At 40.3% G+C, this 27,783-nt stretch overlaps 1 protein-coding gene across 1 annotated transcript; it reads right to left on the reverse strand.

The window, feature by feature from the left end:
- Nucleotides 1-1,225: 1,225 nt before the first annotated feature.
- srpx (sushi-repeat containing protein X-linked) lies at nucleotides 1,226-26,949 on the reverse strand. Its single transcript, XM_042495265.1, has 10 exons — nucleotides 26,833-26,949; nucleotides 16,321-16,377; nucleotides 13,038-13,226; nucleotides 12,047-12,223; nucleotides 9,182-9,308; nucleotides 8,919-9,040; nucleotides 8,148-8,327; nucleotides 6,457-6,590; nucleotides 3,498-3,619; nucleotides 1,226-1,907 (listed from the first exon to the last, which is right to left on the reverse strand). Exons 1-10 carry the CDS (start codon nucleotides 26,891-26,893, stop codon nucleotides 1,724-1,726), a joined length of 1,353 nt encoding a protein of 450 aa, XP_042351199.1. The 5' UTR covers nucleotides 26,894-26,949; the 3' UTR covers nucleotides 1,226-1,723.
- Nucleotides 26,950-27,783: the final 834 nt, after the last annotated feature.

Here is a 27,783-nt window from a genome sequence, read left to right on the forward strand (position 1 = left end):
CTGTGACTGAATGCATAAAAAGGTCAGGCTCAGCTTTTATTCTCCGCTTTGTCTCCTCGCCGGAAAGCCAGGAGACCGAAACTTTTATCAAAACTAAACTTCACACCCTGCTTCTTTATGCATGAGTGGCTTGAATTTGCTCTTTTACATGTTTGAAGATTTCAGTGCTTTTTCTGTTTGTTAAGTGCATCCCAAGATTAAACACACCATTATCTTTTTTATCTTTTTGGACGCGTTAGAACAAATATCTTCCAGTGAAACAAAGTTGTTTATCTTTATCTCCATCTCTGTGTCTATATTGAAACAAGACAAACTGACTTCAAACTTCTAAGATAGGTCAACATCTTAAAAAATCCACTTATTTTGAAATAACACATGAGAAAAAAAGATGTAAAGACTGACACCACTCTGAACACACATAATAAAACTCAAGTCAAAATCAATACACTTTTACGACAACCAACAGAGGTAATGTCATGGAAGTTACTGCTCCCAGATGAAAGTTTTGAATTTTAAGAAAGAAATTTTTTTTTTTTAATGCAAAGCTATCTGCTGACTACAGCCAACTTCATTTTTATGAGTAATTAACATAAAACATTACATTACAGTACATTACATTTTCTAATGTGGAAAACTAAGTTGGAACAAGTGAACTTGTATGGGTTATCATCTTAAAAATTTGTGCTCATAATTATGGTATTTAAGTATTTAATTACCATATACATGAACACAAATTTTAAGCTGAGTTTTTCACATCATTTAAAGTGAATTTTAAAGTTTTTTGTACTGTTGACATTACTATGAACACACGTTTTTAAGTTGATTACAAGTAAAAATCAGATTGGTCCAACAAACTTTTTCCACATTATTTAAAAGGACATTTAAAGTGTTAAATTCTTAATTATGAACATAGTCCTCATAAAATGATGTCATTGCAACTGTTGTTTTCACATTATTTTAAAGGATTTTTTTTAAAGAACAATGACACTGGGCTCTAGGAAATGCTTTAAATATGTTTTTGTTTTGTTTTTAACTACAAAAAGGTTAAAATAATCTGGGACATTTTTGTTGCTTCAAGAAAATAACATTTTAAGAAATAAATTGTATTAAAAAATAACTTTATAAGGATGGGAATTTTTAGTACCTCCTTTATTCTTCCTTCTTCAGTTTCTTGTCCTCAGACGATCACGCAGTACTCTTATACTCACACTGACACACTGAAGACCCCGATGAAAAGACATATTTAATCAGTGTCTTGTAAATTCAGACATAGATGTACAGAGTACAAACAGAGCAGCATCACTGTCCTGCACATAAAACACACACACACAGTATTCCAGAGAGTGTACATCATTATTAAAAGATGTGAGATATAAATATTAGACAGGCCAAGAGTTTCCCAGTTCATACAGTAAAAAGACTTTTTGTACAAAATAGTAAAACATATTTCTGCTTTTGAAAATATAAAATAATAATAAAAACATACAGATAGACAGGACACAGGAATCAATATGATTGTTATGTACTGTATGACCCGTTCCATTTAGTGACCTCTTTCAATAATGCTTCCGATCAGCACACACACATACACACACACACACGGACACACTCTGGAAACAGGGCTGAATGAGTTCAGGTAGGAGTGTGTGACATGTTAGAAACAGAAGATCGGTCTGCGGTGGCTGAGGATGAAAAGGATCAAAGATGGCTGAGAGTCCGTGTTTTATGATTGACAGCTCTGGCCCGCTTCCTGCTGGAGCACCATCTCGTCCTTGCGGAGGGGGAAGGTGTCGATGGTGGTGAATAATTCAGCCGCTGTGATCGGGAACGGGTAGCGCTGCTTGTCTATGCCCTGCTTGTCGACCAGCACCATTTGGAAAGACCTTTGCGGGATCCGGAGCAGTATCCTAGGAAACGCACATCAGCTCAGTGAGCAGTAGTGATGGAGAGTAACTGAGTACATTTACTCGAGTACTGTACTTAAGTACAAAATATGACTTAGTTCACTTGATTATTTCCATTTTATGCTACTTTATACTTCTACTCCACTACATCTCAAAAACAACTATTATACATTTTACTCCACTACATTTGTCTGAATGCACCGGACAGAAGGATTTCCAATTTCTTATCTGTCAGCTCTGCTAAATTTGTGTTAAATTTATGCTAAATTTTTGCTCTTATGTATTATTTGCAACTGTTGGTGGGGCTTTTGGTGTTTGCATGTGGCTAAGAGTCACTCATGTCAAGTCAATTTTATTCATAAAGCCAGTTATCACAAATCACAATATGCCTCAGACGGCTTTATAGCATGCAACATCCCTCTGTCTTTAGACCGTTACATCGACTAAGGAAAAACTCCCCCCTAGAAAAACCCTTTCACAGGAAAACTCGGACGGACTCGTCAGGTTGAGGAAATCATCTAACCAGTCTATAAACTCTCCTCCTCCTCTAGCTAGCTATCTGAAAGCTAGTCAGGACAAAGTTTTCAATTGTACATATCAGTAAAAACAAGAAAAAGATGGACACCGGCTGAACTAGCACCCTGCTGGTCGTTGTACAGGCGTTGGAAAAAACAAACTGGACAACCTCCTTGCTGCATCATTTTCCAGCAGGACGCCAGGAACTGTAATATCCTTCGATTCCCTGAAACTCTTCTAAATCCTGGAGAGCACAATGCAACCAGGAGGCTCTTTGTCTAAATGTCAGTCTGACAGAGCAGAGGACTTTGGCGAGAGAAGGCGTGTGCTTTATGGAGAGTAAGTGTTTGTGTGACAGTGGACACTCCCGGTCCTGCAATGGATCACTGCCATACGCCGCTTAGAGGCAGCTGCAGAGCGGAGTCCCTGCATGTGTTCAGACGCAGCGACCGTGTAGTGGTCTTGTTGGCATCAGGATGTGTGGACAGTTAAATCACTCCACTACCAGAAACCCTGGATTACCAGAACCACCCAAAAACATGGACAATTATAAAGCAGTAGCCATTAATGTAAGAATCTGCAAAAAAAGGACTAAATTACAGAGCACAAGTCAAAGGAGCTGATTGGATCACATTTCACTAGAGTGCAATGTTGAGAAATGAATGATTGAATGCATCTACTGCTAGCACAGCTAACACCAATGAGCTAACTAACATTGCAGCTCAGCAGAGGAGAATTTCATTCATTTTTACGTCTTACACTGTCATAAGCACGAGCCTCTCCAAGCTTCTTTCAGCACGGTGATATATTTTTGGTGGATGTAGTTCAGTAGAGTGTTTCAATTTCTGGAGCGAGGCATTGCTGATACGTTTTTCAAATTATTTTTTTTTTTTGGCGCTTTAAACTTTTCCTTCAAGTAGATTTTGCTGATAATACATACTTTACTTACTGTAAGACTGTCAGTACTTTTTCCACAACTTGTAAGCAGCTATAGCGAGCCAACGACATTCTGCCTGAGTGTGTGTGTGTGTGTGTGCATGTCTGTGTGTGTGTGTGTGTGTGCGTGAGTGTGCTTACCTGAGCTGCAGGGACAGTGCTGGAGGGAGCAGCCTGTGCCGAATTCGGCCAATCTGTGCAGGGTAAGTCCCAACCAGCTCAATTACTGTGACGTGCCTCAGGTCCAGTCCACACTGAGCGTGCTGAGAGAAAACACACAGAGACACAAACTGATCTACAGGCGTTTCTCTTTTATCACTTTGTTATTGATTTCTATGCAGGAGAAAGAAAAGTGAACAGAGTTTATTTCACAGAGGATATAAAACTGTCGAAACTCAAGTTGGTAGACACCAAGGCTGAAACTAACGATTATCCTGATGATTAATAAAGCCTTGCTCCACTTTACTTTATTGTTTGACCTTCACTGAGTTTCACAGCAGAAGGCTTTTGCATTCATTGAAGGAGAAGTTTCTCTGCACAACAGCGAAACCCCAATATTTTTCAGCCTGGACCATATTTTCCCAAATTTTTGTTTCCAACTGACTACTGGGGACAACATTTTTTAAACCGGTCCAGTATTAACAAAGAGCAGCAGCAAAACAGGCTGCATTCAGTATTCTGGCCATGCTTGCCACACACATTTATGTCCACTTAAAGTGCTTGTTTTTGCCGCTGGCAGGCTCAGATTATTATTCCAAGTGTCTGAAAAGATCCCAACAGAGATAGACCTTTTGACTGTGGGCTGTAAATTGTATGCATTAAAAAGCACAAAATTGAGTTTGTTTATTAAAAAAAAAAAATCTCAGGGGAGGATCCACCCGGGAACCTTCAGCTGAAAGCAGTTGTAGCGAAAACGTCCCCAGACCCTAAAAAAGATACTCATATAGCTTTGGTTAAAAAAGTAAGTCAGCTCTGCACACAGTCCTAAACAATAACCCATTTTACCAACCAGCATCTCTTTCTGCCCCCCCCCCATTCAAAGCAGTCTAGAGCCGGAGCAGGCCCAGCCTTTACAAAGGCCAGACCGGATCGGGTCCGCCCATGTGACGTCTTTGCCCGCCCAGCTGACGCGCACCTTTTCAAACAGGTAGATACGGAAGCAGCCATGTGAACTAAAAACACTCATCAGTGGCAGTTTTTTTATTTTACATTAAAACTGGATATACGAAAATGGTTTTAAACCAAGAAAATATCACGTGAGAGCTGCAGCCGCTAACAACCTGTACCTGCAGCAGCTAGCCCAGAAGCTGCAGCTGCTAGCTCATTTTCAGCTTCGGAAAAACGATCAACAAAGGAGTAGCTTTATCCGCGCAAAGCTAATCTAACTCGAAAAGGACTTGAAATGCAAGGATGAGTGAAAGGTCTGTGTTGAGGACATTTCACTCCACGGAAAACGGCATCTTCAGTTTTGGTTTTTTTTTTTTTTTTGCATCAACAAGGAGCTGAGCAGCACTGACTGTGAGGGTGAGTGGACTGTTTTCATGTTTATCTCGTGTTTGCTGCTCACTGCTGTTGTTGTTCTCTGTGTTGTGTGTGTGTGTTTGTTTGTCCTGGTCAGCTGGTTGGACTAGTGCAGGACCTAAACAAAGCTGTTGTGGTGGTTTTTGCTGCGCATCTATGTGCCTTAACGCAATGGTTTGGGCCACGCCGCTGTTTAACTGTGGCACTTCACGCAGTGATACTGGTCATGCTGTTCAGTTGTTTATTTGTGCCTATTTCTGCGCCTTTACGCAGCGCTGCAGGTCATGCTGTTGTGTTGGTTTGTGCGTATTTACGCGTGCGTCTTTACTCAGTGTTATTGTATTTGCGCCGCGCAATTCTGCGCCGTCCGTCCTCTGGCAGCGAATGCACCTGTTGCTGCTGTTGAGTTTAAAGTGTGCATCTGTCCTGATACTTAAGTGATACTCTGACTTAACAGCTTTGAATTTTGCCTATACACTGCAGCTTCTGATGTTGTACTTTCCTTAATTTTATGCATTTTATACACTATTTTTAGCTTTACTTTTATTAATATTATCTAAATAGGTTTTATTTCCCATCTCATGCATTCTGTGTATTCTATTTTCATCCTTGTTTTTGTGTTACTTTTACTAGTATTATCAAATGGCAACAAATCCTACCAGATCTGAACTGCACAAACAGCTCACAACCTGACAGATTGCAGGATCACTCAGGTTGTTCACGAACTTTTAACGGTGTCCTCTCTCAGCTGATAACCCATAACTCTGAAAGGACAGGCGTTTAGAGACAGCTCTGACTTAATGGTTTGTGAAGAGCTGTGGAAACATGCAGCCCCAGAATAAACCTTATCAAAGCTTCTGTCAGTATCATTTATTCATCTCCTTGACATTTTCTGGACAACCCCTCCAGTCCCCATATTTCTGTATTTCTCTCCAGGCCAGCTTCGAGATTGCTTTGAATGGGGGGGCAGTGAGAGATGTTGGTGGGTAATGTGAGTTTTTCTTTAGACTCATATTGAAGTCTTGCATGTTTTTATCCAAACAACAGCATCAAAACAGAGCTTGTTTATCAAGAAAAGTGCCAGTGGGGAGTCCCCCGCACCCTCTGACAGAGGTCCTGGCTAAGACCCCAATGTCCCAAAATTCTAGAAATGTCCTAAAATCCCTGAAATGTCCTAAAATCTGACAAATGGCCTAAATCCTCAAAATGTCCTAAAATCAAAGAAATGTCCTAAAATTCTAGAAACGTCCCAAAGTCCTAGAAACATCCTAAAATCCGAAAAACGTCTTTAAATCCTAAAAAATGTCCTGAAGTCATCCTAAATACTTCTTACATCCTAGAAACGTCCTAAAATCCTATAAACATGTATGATCAAGTTGGGTATCCTTGCTTTAGTGACAATAAATGCTCAAAGTGAGAATTTTTGGGGGCTAAAGATGCCTGAAAACCCAACACACTTTTGGACCTGTCTGCAAGCAGTCGAAACCAGATTCACTGCAGCGTTGACTTCCATCGCGTCTCCCCTCCGTCTCTGTCTCCCCCCACACAGCTCCCGTCCTCCCTGTGAGTCGTGCCTCACCTGTAAGTTAGTCATCTGGAAGCGGTAATTATGATTGGCAGCCGTTGGAGCCGAGATAATGAGGAGCCGTCGTTTCTCATAGAACTGGTCCAGCAGCGCAGCAGCCGTGCGCACTCCCACGTTTATGTTCATGGCTGTGATGACATTGAATGTACAATTAAGTGATATGATAAGATATGACACACAGAACAAGAGAAGTGCAGCGAGATGCTGCGTTATTTCATTCTCTCGGGCGGAGAAGATGCAGTGCACCATTGAAGTGAATTCAACAGTGAACTGAGCCTGAAACATTGAGTATAAATTACTGATGGTTTGTTGCAGCAGTCTCTCCCATCCGCTACTTTTTCATGTCTCACAGATACAGACATTCAATAGAAGGGCGTCCACTATTGATTTTTCTAGTCGATGGATGGCACAGGGGGCCCATTTCCTGCTCTACTGAGCTTCTCACATGGAACCAGATTAGCACAGGTAGAAAATCTTTACACAGGATGACTGTTGTGTTTATAACAAGTCAGCACACATTAAAAATACATGAGAGCCTTAAGGGACATTGAAAGTGTTGCCAGAGTGACTGACACCAATTAAACGCAAAGGTAGCTCAGTTATTATTCTCCATGTCAAACTACTTCTCCGTTTACTCAGAGCATTTCCATCATGCTCTGTGGCTGAATACTTGTCCTAAAATAATCCTGTAGTAAGAAAAATGTCTCCACAATGTTACATTTACCAGGGAGTGTCAGAGAGAGGGGATGCATGATAACATTTGCACGTCAACAGTATCGGCTGCTATTGGCTTTGAAGTGAAATATAGAATCGACTAACATGCTGATTTCATGCCAATATGACAAATTGTACAATTGAACATGTACAAAAATCAACCATAAGCTGAAGTATTTTTCTTACTAAGCACAATACATGAATATTACACACACTGAAAAGCATTGTATTTCATGTCTCCATCTGCTGGTGGGTCATTATGACAAGAGTATGCTGCTACAGAAGAGACTTATTATCAATAAAAATTAGGTGGGGAAAAAAGTATGTTGATGTATCTATTGCTTATTGGCCAAGAGAGTTGTTATATAATGGCATATTGGATATCAGCAAAAAATCCAATATTGTGCATCCCTATCAGAAAGTTGACTGAAAAATATCATGAAAAAGAAGAAAAGTTTCAACTTAGCTGTAATAAACTTTATTAATCCAAAGGCTGCAGTCCTGTAGCACAGTCGCCACAATAAAATATTGACATTGTTTCTGCAAACCACAGATATGTAACATTTGCAGTCACATAGTTCAGATTACATGTATATAGTTTCTCATCAGCAGGTGAAGGGGTTGGTCGATGGCGTGATAACTTGGCAATACGTCTACCAAGCGGCAGGTCACTGTTCAAGACCAAAGAATGTTGGTGGGCTTTTTTTTCATTTTTTTTATCGCGTTTGTAGTGACGAAAACGGAGATAGAATAAGAGGTCTGGACTTTTGCAGCTGTGTTTGTAAAGTTGTTTTTTAAATGAGAGTTTGGGATGAATCCAGCGATGCTTTGAACTGATATTTTTTCAGGAACATGTTTTCCTAATCCTAGCTGTGTGTTTTTTGTGCCTAAACCTAACGATACATTAACTAACCACAAAAAGAAACAGAAACATGAAGGTTTGTGTATGTTTGTCTGCATGCAGTACGTACCTGTGCAGGTGGTGTCTGTGCCCGACCAGGTGAGTCCATACTGACACACTCTGGCAGCGCTGCCCTGAAGCTCGTAGCCGCCGGTGCACTTGAACTCACATGTGGCACCGTAGTTGTCTTTGTCACTGTCGCACTTCATGTAACCGTTGTCTGGAGGAAAGAGTTGGCTGCAGCGGCGCACTGAGCGGAAATAAAACACAGAGGACCATTAGTCTTCAAAGTGTGTTTGCGTCTATAAAGTCTAAGAAATGGAGAGATTCTGGTTAGAAAAATTCATTTTTTTTTCAAGACATGGTAGACAGAAATGCAGTGTGCAGTCAAGTCACCACAGAAACCCGACAAAACTCCGGCACACAGAGTGTTCCTTTGCAGTGACAGTCTTTATCAGTATTGTGTGAACTCGTTTGGCAAGAGCTTAAATGTTACAGATGTTCATCTATGTATATGTACAACTCCCACAGTGCAGCTTTAAGTATATTTTGATGCTAATACTTTTGTACTTATACTTAATATATTTTAAATGCATTACTTGTAAGAGTGTATCTCTGCAGTGAGGTACGTATTTCTACTTTTACTTTAGTAAAAGATCTGAGCTGTTCTTCCACCACTGGATAGAATTAGAAGTATAAAAATTCAACACAGTCTCTACTTTCCTATTACTAGTCCCAAATCACAGAGTACACTCCCCTCACTCTTTGCAATAACCCATAAAAGTAAGTGCTACAGATCCAGCTTCACACACAGATCACAAAAAAGCTTTTATAAACTCACCTCGCACTCTGACAGTGAAGCGACAGGATCCTTTGTTCCCTGCTCGGTCATACACAGTGTAGGACATCTTATGGAGCCCCTCGGGGAAGTCTGATTTTGAAGCTTTCCCTTTCAGTTCAACACTGAAAAAGAGAGGCTCTGTTTTAATCTTTGACTGTGATCTCCTCGTACAGACTGCAATAACCAGCAGGGTTAAAACTGACTGAGTGCACCGAAGCATAACGGGATAAAAAGCTTAAAAGTGTGACAGAGATGAGACTGACTCTGTGAGGATGCCATCTGCGGTATCTACACCCTCCGGTGTGTCCCAGGTCACCCTCGCTGTCAGTTTCCCTGGCTCTGCCCACTTATCCTTCAGATTGGGACACTTGATTTTTGGAGGATCAATATCTAGAGAGAAAGAAAAAAAGAAAACTTAAAAAAAGGCCACATTTAATGTTATGCTGGGACAAGTTAATCTGACATGCTAACAGCCGCAGTTTACGTGGGAGCGGATGAACACACCATTCTTGTATTTTCTGTGTGTTTGTGTCAGTGTCTACTTGACCAAGCAGCCCAGTATTTCATGTGCACTTATGACTCAGTGACCTCCCTTTGTTGTGGTGATTCACAATTGTTAAGAAACATGTTTTATTGGCTTTTATTAATGGTCATTCACCGCTGACTCCTCACTTCTATTAACCAGCCTCAGGGGCAGCAGGTTGTCCGAAAATTTTCATGGCTAAAAACAACAAGCCTTATCGTCTTTTACAAGTTACGTTTTGTCCTTTGTCGTGGCTCAAAAAGTGACATCTATAGAAAAGTTTGGTCTTATTTTGAAATGGAGCATCTGCTGATTTAATTCCATAGTCGATTAGTTATGATCCACTGAAGTTAGGCACATAACAAGATGAATAAATCCCCATTTTTGTTATTTTTCACTGCCATCTGTAAGGGAGCCAAGAGGGACAATGCCACTCCTTTCTGGTCTGCCAAATAACACAATCAATCAGCTGCAACTAATTCAGAATTCTGCAGCATAACTTCTGGCTACGACCAGAAGGAGAGCACACATTGCTCCTCTTGTAATAACTTTAAACTGGCTGCCTGTTAGTTTTTGCATAAATTTTCAAATTCTGTTAGTAATTTATAAGGAACTGCACAGCCTTGCACCAGACTAAATCTCAAAGATGCTTTGAGTTTATGAACCAGGAAGGCCCTCAGATACTCCTGAAAATATTGATAATCTTAAATTTTTAATCTTTTTAGTCTGACTTTTATGTAAGGTCTTAGTATCACAGTTTTGTGTTTTTTACATTCTATTTTTTAAGATCCGCTTTTGCTTATTTCTTATGATGATCTTGTTTTTGTTTCTGCTATTAAACTTTAAAGCACTTTAAATTGCATTTGATTTGTTTGAAAGTTGCTATATAAATAATATTTGATTGATTGAATGAATTCCACCAGGCGCAACTGGTGTCATACGACACCAGGAGTGTGCAGACTTGCAGGTTTTGCTCACAGACTAAAAATTATGGACGCAGCTGCCATGAAGTCCCCCATTAGTTTATAGAATTCTGTTTTGGAGCCTCGAGTTTGGCATTTTGGCCATTGCCCTGTCAGAAGTGACCATATTTGGGCAAGAGGCTGGTGCTGTGGAGGAGCGAGGGCTGGATCTGACTCACAGACTGTAGTGACGCCTCACAGACAGCCTGTCACTCAAGTGTCCCAGCCCCTAAATATGCATAACTTTCAACCTTGTTAAAATGTAAATGGTAAGTTATAAAAAGTATACACCCCTGCACAGTTGTCATTAATATTGAAATTAACTATAAAGACTAAAACCGCTTCTTGTACCGGGCTGTAAATGTTTATTTCTGCTGTAAAGTTGGACATTTTAACCTGGAGGTCTATGGGGATTTACTCAGCCTCCAGTTACCTTTAATGGAACACGTTTCTGGCACTTCCACATCGGCTTCATTTTAAGCCTCGGATGTTGCCGCTTGGTTTTTCTATTTTGGTCATTTTTCCTTTTTTTTTTGTATTTCTACCATAATTAAGAAAACAGCCTTTGTAGCCTTGTTAAATGTTTTTGTCAGTTTTAGTTGTGTTTTGGTTCTTATTTCCTGTTTTGTTGTGCTGTATCCAACAGACAAAATGAATGCAGTTAAAGTCCAGTTATGAATGACAAGGATCCAAGATTTCTGACTGTGCTTCAGTCATAAAAAAGAAATGTTTTCACATAACAGAGTGTTATCTATATTTCACAAAAAGTGAGAGTTTGCAGGAAAAGTTGATCTGCTCTGTGCAATGTGACGTGTCTCCATCAAAAATAGACGTGTATTTTTATTTGCTTCTGGGCTGTAACATACTGTGCCGCATCTGCTGAGATTATAGGAGTTGTCTGAGTGGCCATGATTAGCTCCGACGGCTGCATGGCGGACATCTGCACTCGACTGAGTGCACAAAACTTTTTAGATGCCATATATCTCTAAATGCAGCCCCATGCATTCACTTCAACATGCTTATCCTGCATTTCTGTGGCACCATTACTTACAAAAATACCTGGACTTTTCATCGTTCAATAAAAGTCTTAATGATTAGAGACACTGTGTGACAGCTAGACATGAACTGACCAAGGTTGTTTCAACTGTCAACAACAACAAAGAATCATCTCATGCAGGAGACTCAGTGTCTCGTCACAAACAGCATTGGTGAGGTGATGCTGTCTGTGCTGCACTGAGATCTGAATGTGTCTGCACACAACACAAACCCTGTGACTGTTAACAAGGTCGAAAGAGTATTCAGCAAATATATGATCAGCTCCAGTAGGTGCAGGTCTCATAGTTCAGCTTTTCGTGAGTCATTTTTAGGCTGCAGCTTAAAAAGCAAGAAAAATATTCATCATTTGGTGATGCGAAACAAATCACTGTTTGTGTGTCTGTGTACATGTACATGTCTAAAGGCTTGTTTTTTTCCATCATACAACCTTACATTATGATGAATACTCTGTAATCTGCTGCTGACATTTTGCCTTAAGCAAGTAATTACCTGCTACATGTGATTTGCAGCGCAGTAGTCTGCGAGCTCCAGCCCTCTGCAGGACATGAAATTATGCACAAAATAACAACACACACACTCCGTCTTACCGACACAGGTGGGGACTGTAGCGCTCCAAGACTTGCTGTGCTGGCAGGTCGCTGTCTTCTGACCCTTCAGACTGAATCCAGGCGAGCAGAAGAACTCACAACGAGAGTTGAAGTAGGAGCCGTCCGAACACTTGTAGCCGCCGTTAATGGGCATGTCCAGTTTGGGACAACGGATCTCTGTCAGAGAAAGAGCTCAGTGTTGATTCAAAACCTTCTTTGATTCAAAGATGATTAACTTTTATTTGGTTCAGGTACATGCAATGAATTTAAGCTGATGCCTTTACTGAATAAGACAATATGCTGGTCCATCTTGGTCTTTTATTGAAACTCATAAAACAACCACTCATCATCTTATTTGAAAATAGGGCATGACTCATTGTTTTTAATTGCACTTGTAATTGGCCAACACTAAACTGACTATGGGAACCCCTTAACCTGAGCTGCTTTCTAATAATTTATGCTTTTTTTTACTTCCCCAAAGACTGAAGGACAGTACAAAAAGAGTATAATGTCACATTTATGTCATTAGCCGCAAACTGCATTAAAACATGCTTATGAACACCAACTTCAGCTTTCCTGAAACAATAGCTTTAATCCAGCTACAAGAGGGTCCCTGTAGATGTGACCGTGCTGAAAGTGAACAGTCATTAGTGGTCCAGGAACCCCTGTGATTTCTGCCACAAATTGACAAAAGTCAGGTTGATTTACACGAACAGAACCAATAATCTGCCAGGCTGTTAATCTGTTGGCGCCTATTTTAAGTCAATTAAAAATGTACAGTTTGGACGAAGAATATCCATGCCCATACAACAAGCTCCCGTCCTGTGATGTAGATCCAAGCTGTAGAGAAAGTTAGCACCTGGATCTGCTGTTTACAGGACCAAGAATGAACTTGCTCAAAAATGTAAGAATTATCATCAGGAATCCCCATGAGGCAAACTTGTGCATGAGAGCATGAATGTGTGTGTGTGTGTGTGTGTGTGTGGTTTACCTCTGCAGGCATAGTTGGAGGACCAGTGCTTGCTGGCCATACACACCACCTCTGAGCTCTGCGACTCGTATCCCTGCTTGCAGCGGATTTTACAGCGAGTCCCCATCACGTTCCTGTAGTGCTCTCCTCTCGGCGTACGACAGCTCACGTCCCCATGTTTCAGCTTAATGGGCGCACACCACGGTGTCCCTAAAAATGGAGGAAAGACAGCTGACCTTTCCTTTGCTGCATCGAGGCAATTCTGTGTTCTTTATGGTTCGGCCTTGGAGTGGGAGAGCATCAGTATTTAATAATAGGCACTTACCTGAAGACTATAAAGCCTAGAAAGAGCTCCTTTTATAAGAGTGAAAATGTGAAAACCCGCCCATCATCTGAGCTCAGACAGATACGGAGGATTTCTTATTACCTTATCTGCGACTTCCCATAATCCAACAGTGTCTCATGAGGCAGAGAAGATAGTCTCACTTGAGGAAAAGACAGATAATGATGTGTAGAGAGCACTTAAGTTTAAGAGTGTGTGTGTGTGTGTGTGTGTGTGTGTGTGTGTGATCAAGTGAGAACATTTCAGCACAGATAAAGGTCTGTATTGGGAGTGAAGCTTTTCATTGATACTTATCACACTTACTGATTTAACCCTTTAACACCAGGATTGACATCAGCTGTCAAATGCCATTCACAAGCATGTAAACCTCTGAAAGCTCAGAAAATTGGTTTGATTTCTTTCAAAAACATGGGAAAAAACACACTGAGTGACTTGGCAAGAAATGTGCAACATATAAGTAAAAGATGACAGGTGTTGTTGTTTTCTTTTGTATTTGGTTTTTGTTGTTTGAAATGTTTTCAGAAACATATTTTAGTGCACTGATTAATTGTACTTAGAGATCATTTTTACCACCATTTCGGGTGAGCAACTCCCAAATTTTCATCAAACACTGGGAGCCATTATTGGTCCAGAGCTGCGCATTGCATTCTGGTAGTTGTAGGTTTTGTACCTCTTGAGCAAAAGCAAATGCCGCAGCCCTTTTCCAACCAACTTTAAAAGTATTTGCATCTTTTTACCACATACGCAGCTCAGTTTTATGAAAAGGCAATCTTTCCAGTCTTGAAATAAGTCTAGCTTTCTGGATTAAAGAAACACAATATATTAAATATTAAGTAGACTTCGCTTGATGAGTTTTAGAGGTGCTGGTAGGTCATTTTTTGTTACCTTTGGACAGAGCCTGGCCAGCTCTTTCTCCTATTTTCAGTCTTTATGCTAAACTAAGCTAAGCTAACCAGTATTCTCACCTAATTAAGATGTATGAGACAATTGCAGTTGCTCTCAGCTTTTTTCCTCCCATGGCAGACACCTCTGCTCATCTCTACAACGCTTGTGTAAAAATTCCTTGTTTAATGCCAAGTTTTAGGGGCCACAAGGTTCTCACTCAAATCCAGAGAAATCAAAATCTGCAGTTTATTTCCTGCTGGCTCAGGACAAACACTCAGAGGACCAACACACACACACATGGACACACTTGGAGAGAATACAGTTTAGGCTAATTTCCAGTTGGAATAAAAATGAGTATTCATTACACAGCAAGCCACGCTCACTGCCTCTCTCTCTGTGTGTGTGTGTGTGTGTGTGTGTGTGTGTGTGTGTGTGTGTGTGTGTGTGTTGGCAAAGTCTCCACAACCACTGAGTAAGAGAAAATAATATTTGAGCTTTTACACAAGGGGAGAGTTTGGTTTGGCCGGGACGATAATGTTCCGTGTCTAACTGACCCCGAATTTAAAGCTGGAAGCTACTTTGACGTAACAGATCACAAAACTGGCTGCGCTAACTGTGGCTGAATTGTGCCTCTTTTAAGACACAGTGAAATAAAAAAATACATTTTTCTAGTTCTAATCTTGTGTCACTGTGTTAATTGTCCAGTTATATTTTGTTTTACTTTGGCGAAATCATGCACGCAAGGTATGAGGGCCAGCACAGCACACGCCGCAGGCCCCCCGCCTCGCTCCCTGCCGCTAAGAAACCTCTTTGTCGGGAGGAGAGTGGGTGGCAGCTCTGTTTAGGATGCCTTTTAAGGGGGCTTACACATTGGTGACCCGGGGCTAGATCCCACTACACATGACCCCAAAGTCCAGTTTGTTTAATTAGTGTAAACACTGCGTACCGCACTGGCACACAGTATACCGATCCATGTGATAAACTTGAAGAGGTGGTTTTGTGTTTGTGTACTCTGGTACAGTACACATCAGGTGTGAACACCAACTGTACCAAAACACAGACAGCTATTTAACGCGACTACAAGAAGTAGCAGTCATGAAACCGTCTCAATTTAATACTAATGCCTATTTATCAGACGGCAGCGCACACAGCCGCTGACAGACCGCAATCTGGCGCCGCTGCTGATGTCGACCAGCAGTAGGAGTTCTGACAAGAAGCAGAGAGCTCCACGTCTGACAGCAGTAGCTCCTCCTCTGTCCAGACGCAAAGCTTTGCCTCGCTGCTACACCAGCCCTCGCTGATGACGGTCCCTGGGGCAGCAGTGTCCGTCTGTGGTGCCCTTGTCTACACTGTAGCACAACAAAAATGTCTGGTAGATGACGACGCAAGTTTACGTGTTTAGGGAACAATACTAATGTGAAAGTTCCTAATATGGAGAGGGCCTTATACTGCCTTTATGTGCTCCTTGGAAATATCGGATTTACCGTATTTATGTGTTACAGGCACATGAACAGCCCTCCAAAGTCGTAACTACTAGTAGGAAATTGGGCAATTTCAATGATACCCTAGTTGTGAGGTTTGCATGACATTTCAAGGCAGCAGAAAATAGTGGAAAGCATGGAAACAGTGTCTACAGTTGAAGGTAAAATATAATATATTTTGTTATTTTGTTCCTAGTAGCTATCATTTACTAATAGTTGCACATTTCTGTGGATGCATCTGACTTTGATGACAACGTTATTTTATAGCACCAGTTGCTGACTTGACGTCATGAATGCATAATCATGGCGGGCAAAAGTCAATGTTTGGTCAATGGTCATTGTATTGCCACGGCCACTTTTGAACAATCGAATCAAAGTATTTCATTAATATCCCTCTTGCAACGATACCCCCACTCATATAGTCTGAATCACTCTCAAAATGCTCACATGCTGTTTCACTTTAAAATGGCACGAGACCAGAAGAACTTAACTTGATCTGCAAAACAATTAAGGCAAACACTCCCTTAAATGAAATGTGAGTCACATTTCGGGATGCATGTACTGTATGTATGAGTTGAACTGAGCATGTAGTCACCTTTATATCTACGAGAATACCAGTCCTCATCATCTCCGTAGGCGTACTGTCCTGACCCTGGGGATGAAAGAAAAGAAGAAAAGCAACTAATACGACGAAAAGAGCTGCATCCAAGCTGTTAGGCAATGTTTGAAAGCATTGTCCTAGGCTGACCTTGAGCGCCAAGAACAGGCTTAGAAATATTGCTTAACTTCCCATCTCAACCAAACTCTAGGGGGGATCTTTTGGATAAACACATGCAAAAGGAATAAATCACAAAAGATATTCTTTTTCCAGCTGGTTTGGGAAAAGATTCTGCTCAATCCTTTTTTTCTTTTTTTGCTGTGGCCCCCTGTTGCGTTTGGCAGAAATGAGGGTGTGAAACTATTTTGAAACTTTTTGTTCCAAAACAGCTCCTACAGATCATACTTACCATTTTAAGTCAACTTTAAACAGTGAACAGATCACTCAGACAAAGAAAAATGCATTTCAACCATGAAACAGCAGCATTCAAGAGTAACTGAAATATTTCTCAGTGGTGGCTGCAGAGCTGGTGGAGGACACAGCTGAGTGATGCTGCTAAAAGAAATGTGAGGGGAATTATGATGAGCAAGGAGGATTATTTAAGGGAAAGAGTACGAAAGGATGGGATCAGAAAGCAGTAAAGAGAGCAAGAAAAAAGGAAATGGGTGAGGAAGGGGTTAAAGTAGGGGAAAGGGATGTTTAACCTTGGCCCCGGGATGTTATGAACCCCGGTGTGAATGTGTTCTCTGTTCAGGATCCACAAGGGAGGAGTGTTCAAGCCTCCTCCAGCTCCATATATCAGCCATATGTTGGTCATTGAACCTGATACCTTGAGCACATCTCCTGTTCCCTCCATTCCTCATCATGGCTCTTCTGTCAGTTTAATAAAAGCTGTCTGAACCCAAATGCCGCAAGTCATCCAACACACACACACACACACACACAATACGCTCTGAGGTTTTAGCAGTCAGATCACACAGCATGGATTGTACAGAGCAAACCCACAGACTGGGTGAGTCAGATTTAGCTGTCTAATGGGAAAACTTCAGTGTCTGCTTCTTAATGAAGCAAAGATGGGAGGAAGAGAAAGGCATTTAAAACGAATTACAGGTATGTGTGCGTGCACATGCGTGTGTGTGTGTGTGTGTGTGAGTGTGTGTGTGCATGTGTGCGTGTGTGTCCGTCAAAGTGAAGTTAGATTTACATGCACCAGAAAAAACATCAGTGAGAGATACAAGAATTTACACCACGGCGCATGAGAGCTACCACAAACTATCACTTACTTATATACACCTCATGGAACTATTTTTTAAAGTTGTAATCTTTGAGATTTTCATTAAATTATTCCATTTATGGGCCTTTTTCTGCAGTAGCCATGTAATGTATTCTGTGGTAGAGTCCGCCATTGCTTGTTCTGTAGGCCAACGTTAACTTCTACTTCGTGCAATTGCATTTGCGCTTCAAAAATCATAAAAGCAGTGTTAATTTGTGAAGTTATCTTGCTAAACAAAATGTATCAAAGTATCATAAACTTATTGTTTACCACAGAGCTTATTTTTTGCAGTATTCCAAAATCCAGTGGGATTTTTGACGAGGAAACCAGGGCGGCACTTTCTTCGCCGTTGGCCTGCAAAAAAAAATCTTCCCTGCAGCACTCATCCTAGTGTTTGCTCATCACTCTCTTTACACTTTGTCAGAACTATATTGAATTACTGCGAATGCAAAGTGAATATTTCCTGCTGCTTCTGCTTCACATGAAAAGCATTTAACTGGTGAAACACAGCATGGCTTTTATTATGAATCAGCCCCAGGAAATGCAATTTACGCATTTATCACTGTGGTTAGCTCTGCGACCATGCTTGAAAATTAAATGCAAAACAAGATGATGGCCATTTCCTGCATTTTTTTGTCAACCGATCATTATTTTTTTGTTTTTGAGGGAGTAAAAGTAGCAGCCATAGTGAGCTTGACTGACTTCTTTTTTAAAACAATATGAGCTTGTTTGGCTGCACTACAAACAGTTGTCCTCCTCTTGTATTGCTTGAGCAGCTGGTCAAAGAATGCTGTATTATTAAAAAAATAATTTGCTGTAACCATGGTTGACACCAAAGCAGCCCAGTCTTTGTGGCCAAAAGGCGTGATCATGTGTTTCAGGTGGGGAAAAATTCTTTGCTAACATGGGTTAACACAGGACTTGATTGGCTGCGGGTATTCCTTTGTCACAATTTTCTGCTAGAAGTTAAACTATCCTCTCTCCCCTGTGACTTACCTCTGTATCACTGTGGTGTCTTATTGTTATCAATTCTGAAAAAAAAAACTTTTTAAAAAAGTTTATCTATCACCAATTTTTAGTTTGGCCAACTTCAATTTCATTTCTTGCTTCAACCACATTTAAGAAAAATGACAATAAATCCACCTTGTACTTTTAACGTCGTACTACACAGCAAAATCAAACTGCTGCAGCTTCGAGTGGCAACTGCAGCTTTCCACAGCCATTGCATGACAGCCGACCACAGGCCACACTTCACAGCAGCTTGGTGTTTTTGGTTAGATCACATATGAAATAGATCAGAGTAGATATAAAATCCATACTAAATGGTGTTCATACCGCAAGCACAGCAGCATTTAATTATTATTTCTCTAACAGGGAAAGTAAAAAATACCCACATTTCATAAGAAATATCTTTAAATGAAACAACCAAGCATAACAGTGACACATAAGCCTCCAGTGGATATCAATTTACAAACAGAAGTACATTTTTTTTAAAAAAAAAGAACACCAAATGTTTCAAACTTTCAATGATTTCTTAAATACATTTATTATTTCTTTAAAAAAAAATACACCTATTTCTTGGGTTTCCCAGGCTAGTTGTCCATAGAAATATTCAGTTGTTTGAAGTACTGAGCAAGAAATATGTAAACAATATCATGCAAGACGGCGCTTAAGACTGAACTTTGTCATCGTTTATTGTTAGTCGTCTTGAATGGTTTTCTTTTGGACATCTTCCCTCTCCACAGTAACCAGGAGGACAGAAGACATATGAGGACACTCAGAGCAGTGTGAACTCTGTAAACCTCCTGAAGCAGATAATGTGCTTGATTAAACAAACGCAAGCCTTTTGTTAGTGTTAAATCATCTCTGTGGAAAGTTCTATGATACGAGCCTGCAGGGGCGAGAGACAGACACTCTATCATGCATGTTGTTGCAGGCGGCATTACACAAACCCGGAAATAAAAGTATTTTTTAGTGAATTCTCTCGGCAAGCAGCAAGCATCAAGGCTGAGAAGTGAAACCAATGCGGACGTGCCGAAAACTGCAGTTCCTTGAATGGTCACTTGAGGCTGCCTCCAAAACAGAGTAATAGACCCCTGTGTTATAATGCCTAACTTTTCTGCATAAAGAGACATATGTACATGCTTAGACATGGAACAAAAAAATGATTCTGGTCTCTATAGCTGCTACAAACATTCATGACAACTCATCCATTTTAATTTAATAATGCTTTAAGTTTTGCATATTTAAGGGCAGGGCCACTTGAGTGACAGGGTGTCTGTGAGTCAGATCCACCCCTCATTCCTCCAAAGCTTTATCCCCTCTTTCAAATTTGGTCACTTCTGGCTCTAAAAAAAACAAGATGGTGACGGCTGAAATGCTGAAGTTGAGGCTTAAAAAAGGCGGTCTGCCGACCACTTGGTGACATCACAGAAGATATGTCCATTATTTATAAAATCTATGGTTCTGAGAGTCAAGTTATGTTCCTCTTTTCCTTGATATATCCTTAATGTCTTTGTCTGATTATAGCTGCTGATGTTAACTTTCTTGCCAATGTTTGGTGCAGATTGGAACGAACAATGTGATCTCATCTCCAGTGGTCATATTTTGCCATTTGGGCCGAAGCCCCAGTGTTACTGTAATGATGCCGGGGCCAGCCGTGTGTCGTTGGTTAGGTTTAGGCAACAACAACACACTCTTTTATACTTAGGAAAAGATTGTGGTTGACGTTATGGGGCTTTCAAACCACTGTGTGGTAATTTGCTGTCTCCAGTCATTTCAAAAAGGTGAAGGCGGGAGAGGGAAAGGCGTTTTGAACATGGCAGTAGGGGTATGAAGTGGTTATGTTGAGTTCACCATGTTAAACTTTGGGCGGTAGCTGCCTGGTTTGGGCTGATCAAATAGCACGCATCCCAGAGGCGGAAATTGACAAGATGGAGGGGCTGATAATATTGGTGTATGAATACCCCGAGTTACGCCAGCAACTTACGAGGACAACCAGAAAAAAAAATATAACATTTGCACCAAACTTCAGATGACTCTTAAATTGTCCTAATATGTAGAAATCTTTGGTCATTTCTGTGATTTCTTTTGTCTTGCTACAATATGCAGCTACAGAGTAGCTACAGAGTCCTGTCTGTCATCGCAGCCCTGGACTTAATCTGTAGCAGCCGCTTTTAAAACGTTTTGCTTTTTGGATGAACGCTCTTGCAGGCAGACAGTTGTCAAAGCAGTTACCACTCTTGCAGTATAAAAGCAGTTTAGGCAACATACCTACTTGGTTATGGTCAGGAAAACTGTGTGGATGTCGCTTAAAAAAAACAGCTTTGCAGGCACAAAAGTGACTAAAAAAGGCAGTGGTGTTTCACTGAAAAAACTTTAAGGGCTTGAAGCGGCAAGAACATCACAACTGTTGTTTGTTGGTTTTAAACACCAGCCTCCTGTGTCTAAAAAGTCGCCTGACTGCTTCGTCTGTTCACTGACGCACTGAGCACGTAACAACATCTTAATTGGAAAACACCGATTTATCAGATTTTTTCTTGTGTCCATCACATCCTGTAAGAAGAGGTGTAATATTTGAAGGTTTACATTGAAGTTTATGAAAAGGCTGGTGCGTCCCATACAGATGCCAAAGGGTGCCCCTGTGTTATTCTAGTGACACCTGGGACACTGCCCAAGTAGCATATTTTGATGGACTGGGAGTGACACCCGGATAGACTGGGTATGCAAACTGCACAGCAGCTCTGCATATTGATTAGATTGGCTGGGCTTGGCTTGACTTTGTTCATAAAGGCATCCCAGATTCAAACAAACCCAAGAAAAGAAAATGTGATCTGAGACTCCTCAGCGTTCAAAACAAACCTGACAACACGCTGAGTCGGGATCAGCAGCCAGCATCGTATTCTCATCTGCTTCAAACGAGCTCTTAACGAGAGAGATGTCAAAATGTTAATAATGCAGGAAGTGTAGAAACTCGTCTTTCTGACAAACCTCTGGGAGTGAATGAGCTTTAAATTACAGAGCCCGATATTCCAATTAGGTTTTCTCTGCAGGCCTGTAATACAAACTGTCATTATACGGAGCTCATTCCCTGAAAGTGTTGAAGTATAGCTACAGGCTAACAGAGCTGAGGAGAGCAGAAAAGTAAAATGGGATGTCATTTCTTTATCGCTCCGTTACAACACACCACAATTACAGCGTTATATAATTCCTTTCAGAGTGCTAATGATTTCTGTCCTATTTAAACCGTATACCAACACGTCTGCTGCTGGTTTCTTAATCACATCAGCAGTTTCTGACCCTGAGGAACAAACTGCTGCTGCTGTTTTTATCTGCATCAACTCTTTTCAGGAAGATACAACAATTGCCAAGTAGTTACATGAATGAACCCAAAGCTCACAATATATGTATCATGTTTATACCTGCTGGCATCTTGTGTGACTGTTTAAATCGTAACTTATGTTTAAAGGTGCAATATGTAAGATTTGAACATACTATTAGTTTCAAAAAATGATCTACCCCTATCAACAGAGTGTGAAGAAGTAACATGTTTGACCAAGATGCCTATATACTGTATTGCAGAAATATCCACTGCTAAGCAGCCACGAACGAGCCGTCCCTTCTGTTATAATACATCCTGGCCTGAGAGGCGATAGTGAGTCACTGTAGCCTCTAATGTGCTGCAGGAAAGGATGAAGAAGTGGAGTTGGCTAGAGCGCGTGCTCGAAGTCAAAATATTCTGACCTCTTACTAGAACTTGTGAACTCGGGGCAAATCCATGTAGTCAGACTTCAGCGGTCTGACGTCACACAACAATGGCCGCATGCATGGAGGCCACGGAGGCACACATTTTAAATATCAGTATAATAGAGTATATTTGCATGTATTTAATTAAAATGATAAATCTACTATCATGTAGTAAAACCTCTTCTGCATGTACATTGATGTCAAAATATTAGTATTTATTCTTCTAATGTTAGTATTTATTTATCTTATTTGTATTAAATATCAATATACTATTAAAATATAAAGAGGCGGCCCCGCAGCTGGTGCACTTGTCCATAGACTAGCCACAGAACACCAGTTCATCACTGTCTGTCAAGTTATAGTCTCAGTGAATTAGTTAGTGTGTAAGAAACAGCGATGGCAGAAGCTCCCAGAAAACAACTGTTATCTCCATCACAAGCAGCTCCCGGAAACGAGCAACGTTACGTAGCAAAGAAAAGAACCGATTGTAAGAAGAAGCATAACTAGAGTAAATACTGGTGTAGCTTTCCAATACTGGAGACAACTGCTGGAGAGTAAAAATGAATTTGTAGATGTATTTTGTGTAAAATCTCTCAGCTGTCTCTGGCTTGTTTCTTTAATTGTTGATGTATTTCCAGTGAAGGCTCAGTCAGATGAAGCGTTACATCACCTGAGAGACACTAAACTGAATCATAGCTGTTAGCAGCAGAGTTAATTGGGGATGATTCATTCAGAAAGTCTTCAATGTTCAGATTCACAGTTAGAAACTCATCATTGCGTGCTGCTTTATTAATATTGTATTTACCTGTCTGCTCTCAGAGCTGCACTGCTAAATATTTTTGTACTAACAATGGCTTAAGGGAATGTAAATAATTTAAGTCTGTTCTGTGTCACCTGCTGGAAGATTTCTTATTTAAAATACATGTATTTTAAATCACTATAACCGAATAAGGTAAAACAATGGTGATTCGAGCTTATGCCTTACTGGTTAAAGTATTGCAATATTTATTTATATATTTGCAGTGTTATGAGCTGGATGTCAATGGCAACATTTGCGGAAAAATGCTGTATTAAGTGACTACTAATGCAAACCAAACTTTTGCTGTAGCTTCACATTAACTAAGTTGGCTTTTTTAAAAAAAAAAAAATAAGATAGTCATAGGAAATGCAACGGACATTTTTAGCATTTGGTAACAGTTTGAAATATTGCAGGGAGAAATGAAACAGTCAGCAGCAGCCACAGTGAGCTGTTAGATGAAGAGCTGCAGACCTCTAATTTAGCAAGGTAACTAACCCCTTTCTGTGTGCGCTGCTGTCCACATACTCATGCTGTGTGCAAAGTAAAAACAGATCAAAGTTGCTCACAGAATGATGGGAAAAGGCCAATTACTGCCTGACCTCTTTATTTTAACAAGAATAGTTTGATCTGCTGCCCCCAGAACTCTGTGACCTCTAATATAAAACTGTATTTATTACATCCAGGCAGTAACTGCAGGTGTCGCCAAATCAAGCAGGACTGAAATCTTTGGGATTGCCACTTTAATGGGCAGAGAGCTGCAGCCAGATGCATTCAATTAAGAAGAGCTGCTCAGGTCATTTTAGAGTGAGCTGCAGCTTTTCTTCTTTGTTCAGTGTATTTGTGTGCACTGTAGAACAGTAACTACCGTTTAGCTATTTGTTAATTATCAGTCAGTTCCTGATTCGTTTTCCTTTTTGACTATTCAAGACTTACCTTGCTGTTGTTGCTGGGAGAGACCCAACTGAACACATATTAGCTCTTTGAAACATGAGCAAATTGATGTGATTTCTGTCAAAAACATGGAGAAAAAGCAAAATGCAAGAAATGTTTCACAAATTGCAAGAAATTAGTAGATTTAGAAAATTATTTTTTAAAAAGTAGGACAAAATGTCTAAGGAAAAAAGCTAGAGTGAAACTGTATTTATTGCTAATTATCATCATTACATATTTTTATTTAAAAATACATATTATATATTTAAACTTATGTTGCTGCACTTTTTTCAAATCATTTCCTTTTCAAAATCCTTCCTTTTAAAAAATATATTTACTTATTAGCAAATTTTTAGGTAATTTTCTTGTACTTTTTACTTATTTCTTGCTAATTTTAGGGTCATTTCTTCTTTTGTCACTCATTGCCATCTCCACATGTTTTTGAAAGAAATCAAGTTTAAAGGTTGAAATACTTTTGAAAGGCTTCTGAAAGCAGCACAAGAAAAGTGATGTTGCTATAGGATTCAAAGGGTTAGAGTGACTGTTCTCCACTGATGTTGCAAGCTGGCTTTTTCCTAAGTTACTCCCTGTGTGTGGAGGACGTATCTTCCCCCAGACTCACATCAGCACGACAATCATCATGGAAAATGTGACGAAGCTTTCACAAATACTTGCTGTAGAGTAGAGGGGTTTCACTGTAACAGAATGCATGCCAAGCTTAAAGATTTCCATTGTTACAAAAAGAGCCCAAAGGGTAAGAAAGTATTCATTCTGGCACACTGACACCCAGTTTTGAGGCATGCACATCAAACAACTCAACTGGCTAATTGACCACCGGAACAAACACAAACACAAGCACACCCCTGTAAAATAAACTCCTCATAAACACACAAGCACAGACCTCAAGTCCTCTCTGTCAGCTCGACAGGCAGTTTTTAGTCTGTCAGGATAAATCTGCTCTGCAGCTTCTGTTCATGTTTCAGCCTGTATGATCATACAGCGGTGATCCACTCTGAAACCATCTACAGGCACACAGCCACACACACACACACACACACACACACACACACACACACACACGATACTCCATCCAGACTTGAGCTTTGAAGTCATTTCAGCTCCTACAGGCTGTCCTCTTGTCTGGCTCCGACTATCTGGAGAGTCTGTTTGTTTTCTTATGTTATGATTTATGTCAATGAAGGGCTACAACACTCATTTTTGACCAATCAAATCATTTTGTATAGAAAAGTTGAGAAAATATAGAAAAATGTCCATCACATTTCGGTGAAGTCATCAAATGCCTTGTTTTATCCAACACCCAAAACCCAGCTAACACTGGACGTCATATGATGTCATAGCGTCATTTACCTAAAGTTTTGTTTCAGGTTTACAATATTTTAAATCTATTAACAGCATTAGAATTTCATGTTGTGTGGACGTTAACATTATGCTGTTCTGCGGATGTTTTTTTTTCTCTGTACTTTATAACTAAATGTCATTATTCTACATCAAGATGATGTTAGCATGAGATATTTGGAAGAGGTTGGATTTGAGTTATTTGCAGACAAACTCCCGCATACTGTCTAACCTGCAAAAATAATTATTTTTATTGCAACATTTCGGTAACATGATCTTCATTGGGCAAACAGTGTTTTGGTTACTTTACAACAGGCATGTCAAACCGGTCCACAGGGGGGCCGGTGTGGCTGCAGGTTTTGTTTCCAACCAAGTAGCAGCACACCAGACTTGACTCATTTAATCAACTGATCTCCGTCTTCAGACAGTTGATTGGTCAAACTGTGTGCTCTTGGTTGGTTGGCACAAAAACCTGCAGCCACACCGGCCCCCCTGTGGACCAGTTTGACATGCCTGCTTTACAACATAACCGAAAACCAACAAAATAGTAAAATCATTGGTTGTGAGCATTATATGACAAACTGACATTGTCATTAGATGTTTTGTCCTGACATTGAAATTAGGTCACCTGACTTCACAACCTAAATTTTACCAAATATCAATGCCTCTCAAAATTGCTGACCAGCTGAGAAGATACCTAATTTACAATAATATGAAAAAAAAAAAGCAAAAACAGGAAATTCTCACATTTGAGAGGCTACAACCAGACAACACTTGAGAGGTTTTCTTGAGGAAATGATGATGTATTGATTAGCAGAATAGTTATTTTTCTGGTAATCAATTATTGACTAGTCATTGCAGCTCTCCTAAAGTGTGTGTGTGTGTGTGTGTGAGAGAGAAAGAGTCATGTTTACTCAACATCAGGACAGAAAGTTAACAGTTAAATACTCTCGAGATGGGAAAGTCCTGCAGGAGTTAAACTCAGAGAGTTGATGAATAGGTCGCTCTTGGAGAGGCATTAAACAGAAAGCTGAAAAAGTAAACTCGGTGCACTTCCACTCCAGTTGCAGGGCTTTCATTAGCCCCACAGACTGAGCTCTGTGCAGAAACGTCCCCCAGATGCACACTGCACTCCCCCCGCTGTCCACCCCCTCCCCCACGTAAACACACCGCGGTTCACCGAAAACCAGCGCTGAGGATCACGAGCCTCAAATGCACGCGCAAAATTACAGTATAAATCATTCTCCCGACACAGAGATTACATCTAAACCCAGCCTCAAATCAGTGACATCCAGTATTTTCCACCACTAATCTACAAATAATCTATTCGATTATTGCATCCTTCTGGGCTCTGAGGGGTTAATAATATCCGGGAGGTGAATGAGGGTCTTTGTCGGCTCCTTACCTTCATACCCGGAGCAGAGGCAGAGCTGGACGAACAGGAGCACCAGCGGCCACATGTCCATATCGAGACGCGGGACTCTTCAACATGTGAAGAGGAGAGCTCACAGGAAAACTTCCAGCGCATTCCTGCTTTCCAAAGGCCCGCCTCTTGCTCCAGAAACAAGGGAGGATTCTCCAAATACAGTCAGGCCGGCCACCACATACACGAGACTGTGCCAACTCCTGTGGGTAAACTGTGACATGGACCTGATTATCACCACAAGACACTCCGCTAATTCAAGTCGACCTAATTATTCTTACAAAACTCCTTTTATACTCTGCAGTGGTCAAGTTCAGATACCAGTTAGTTGCATAAGTACAATTTTGAGGTGCTCCTACTGTGGTGTGGTGGAAAAAGTGTCATTTAGGCTACTTAAAGCTACAGAAGGTAATTTTTTTTCCTTTTTATTTTGTGTTTTTATTGATTTTTACTTATTTTTTAAAATCTATTTTACCTTCTTTATTCAATTATCTCTTTTATTTCCTTTTATTTGTGGTTTTATTTCTTTTATTGTTTTTGCCCCATTTCATTATATCAATTCATGTTGACATTATGCGTCCTGCATCTTGCATTATTTGTCTGCTGGTTTTAATTTTATCCTAACTACTTTAGTTTCTTCTCGCTTGTGTTCAGTTCGACTGTTTGGCTCTCTGTTGTTGTATCGCTGTTATGTATCCCGTTTCTGCTTTGCTTTATTTGTCAAAGCATTTTGTAAACTCTGTTTTTAAAGGTGCTATATAAATAAAGTTATTATTATTGTATTGTGTAAAAAAAACCAAAAACTTTTTGTCATATTTGCTAAAACTCTCACTGGACTGGTGACCATTAACCCTCAAATTGCACAAATGGAAACTGCAAATATAAAATCTCCCTAATCGTTCTAAAAACATGTCAACTTTGAAAAAAACTATC

Source organism: Plectropomus leopardus, chromosome 10 (genome assembly GCF_008729295.1).
Source record: "Plectropomus leopardus isolate mb chromosome 10, YSFRI_Pleo_2.0, whole genome shotgun sequence".
Classification (NCBI taxonomy): Eukaryota; Metazoa; Chordata; class Actinopteri; order Perciformes; family Serranidae; genus Plectropomus; species Plectropomus leopardus.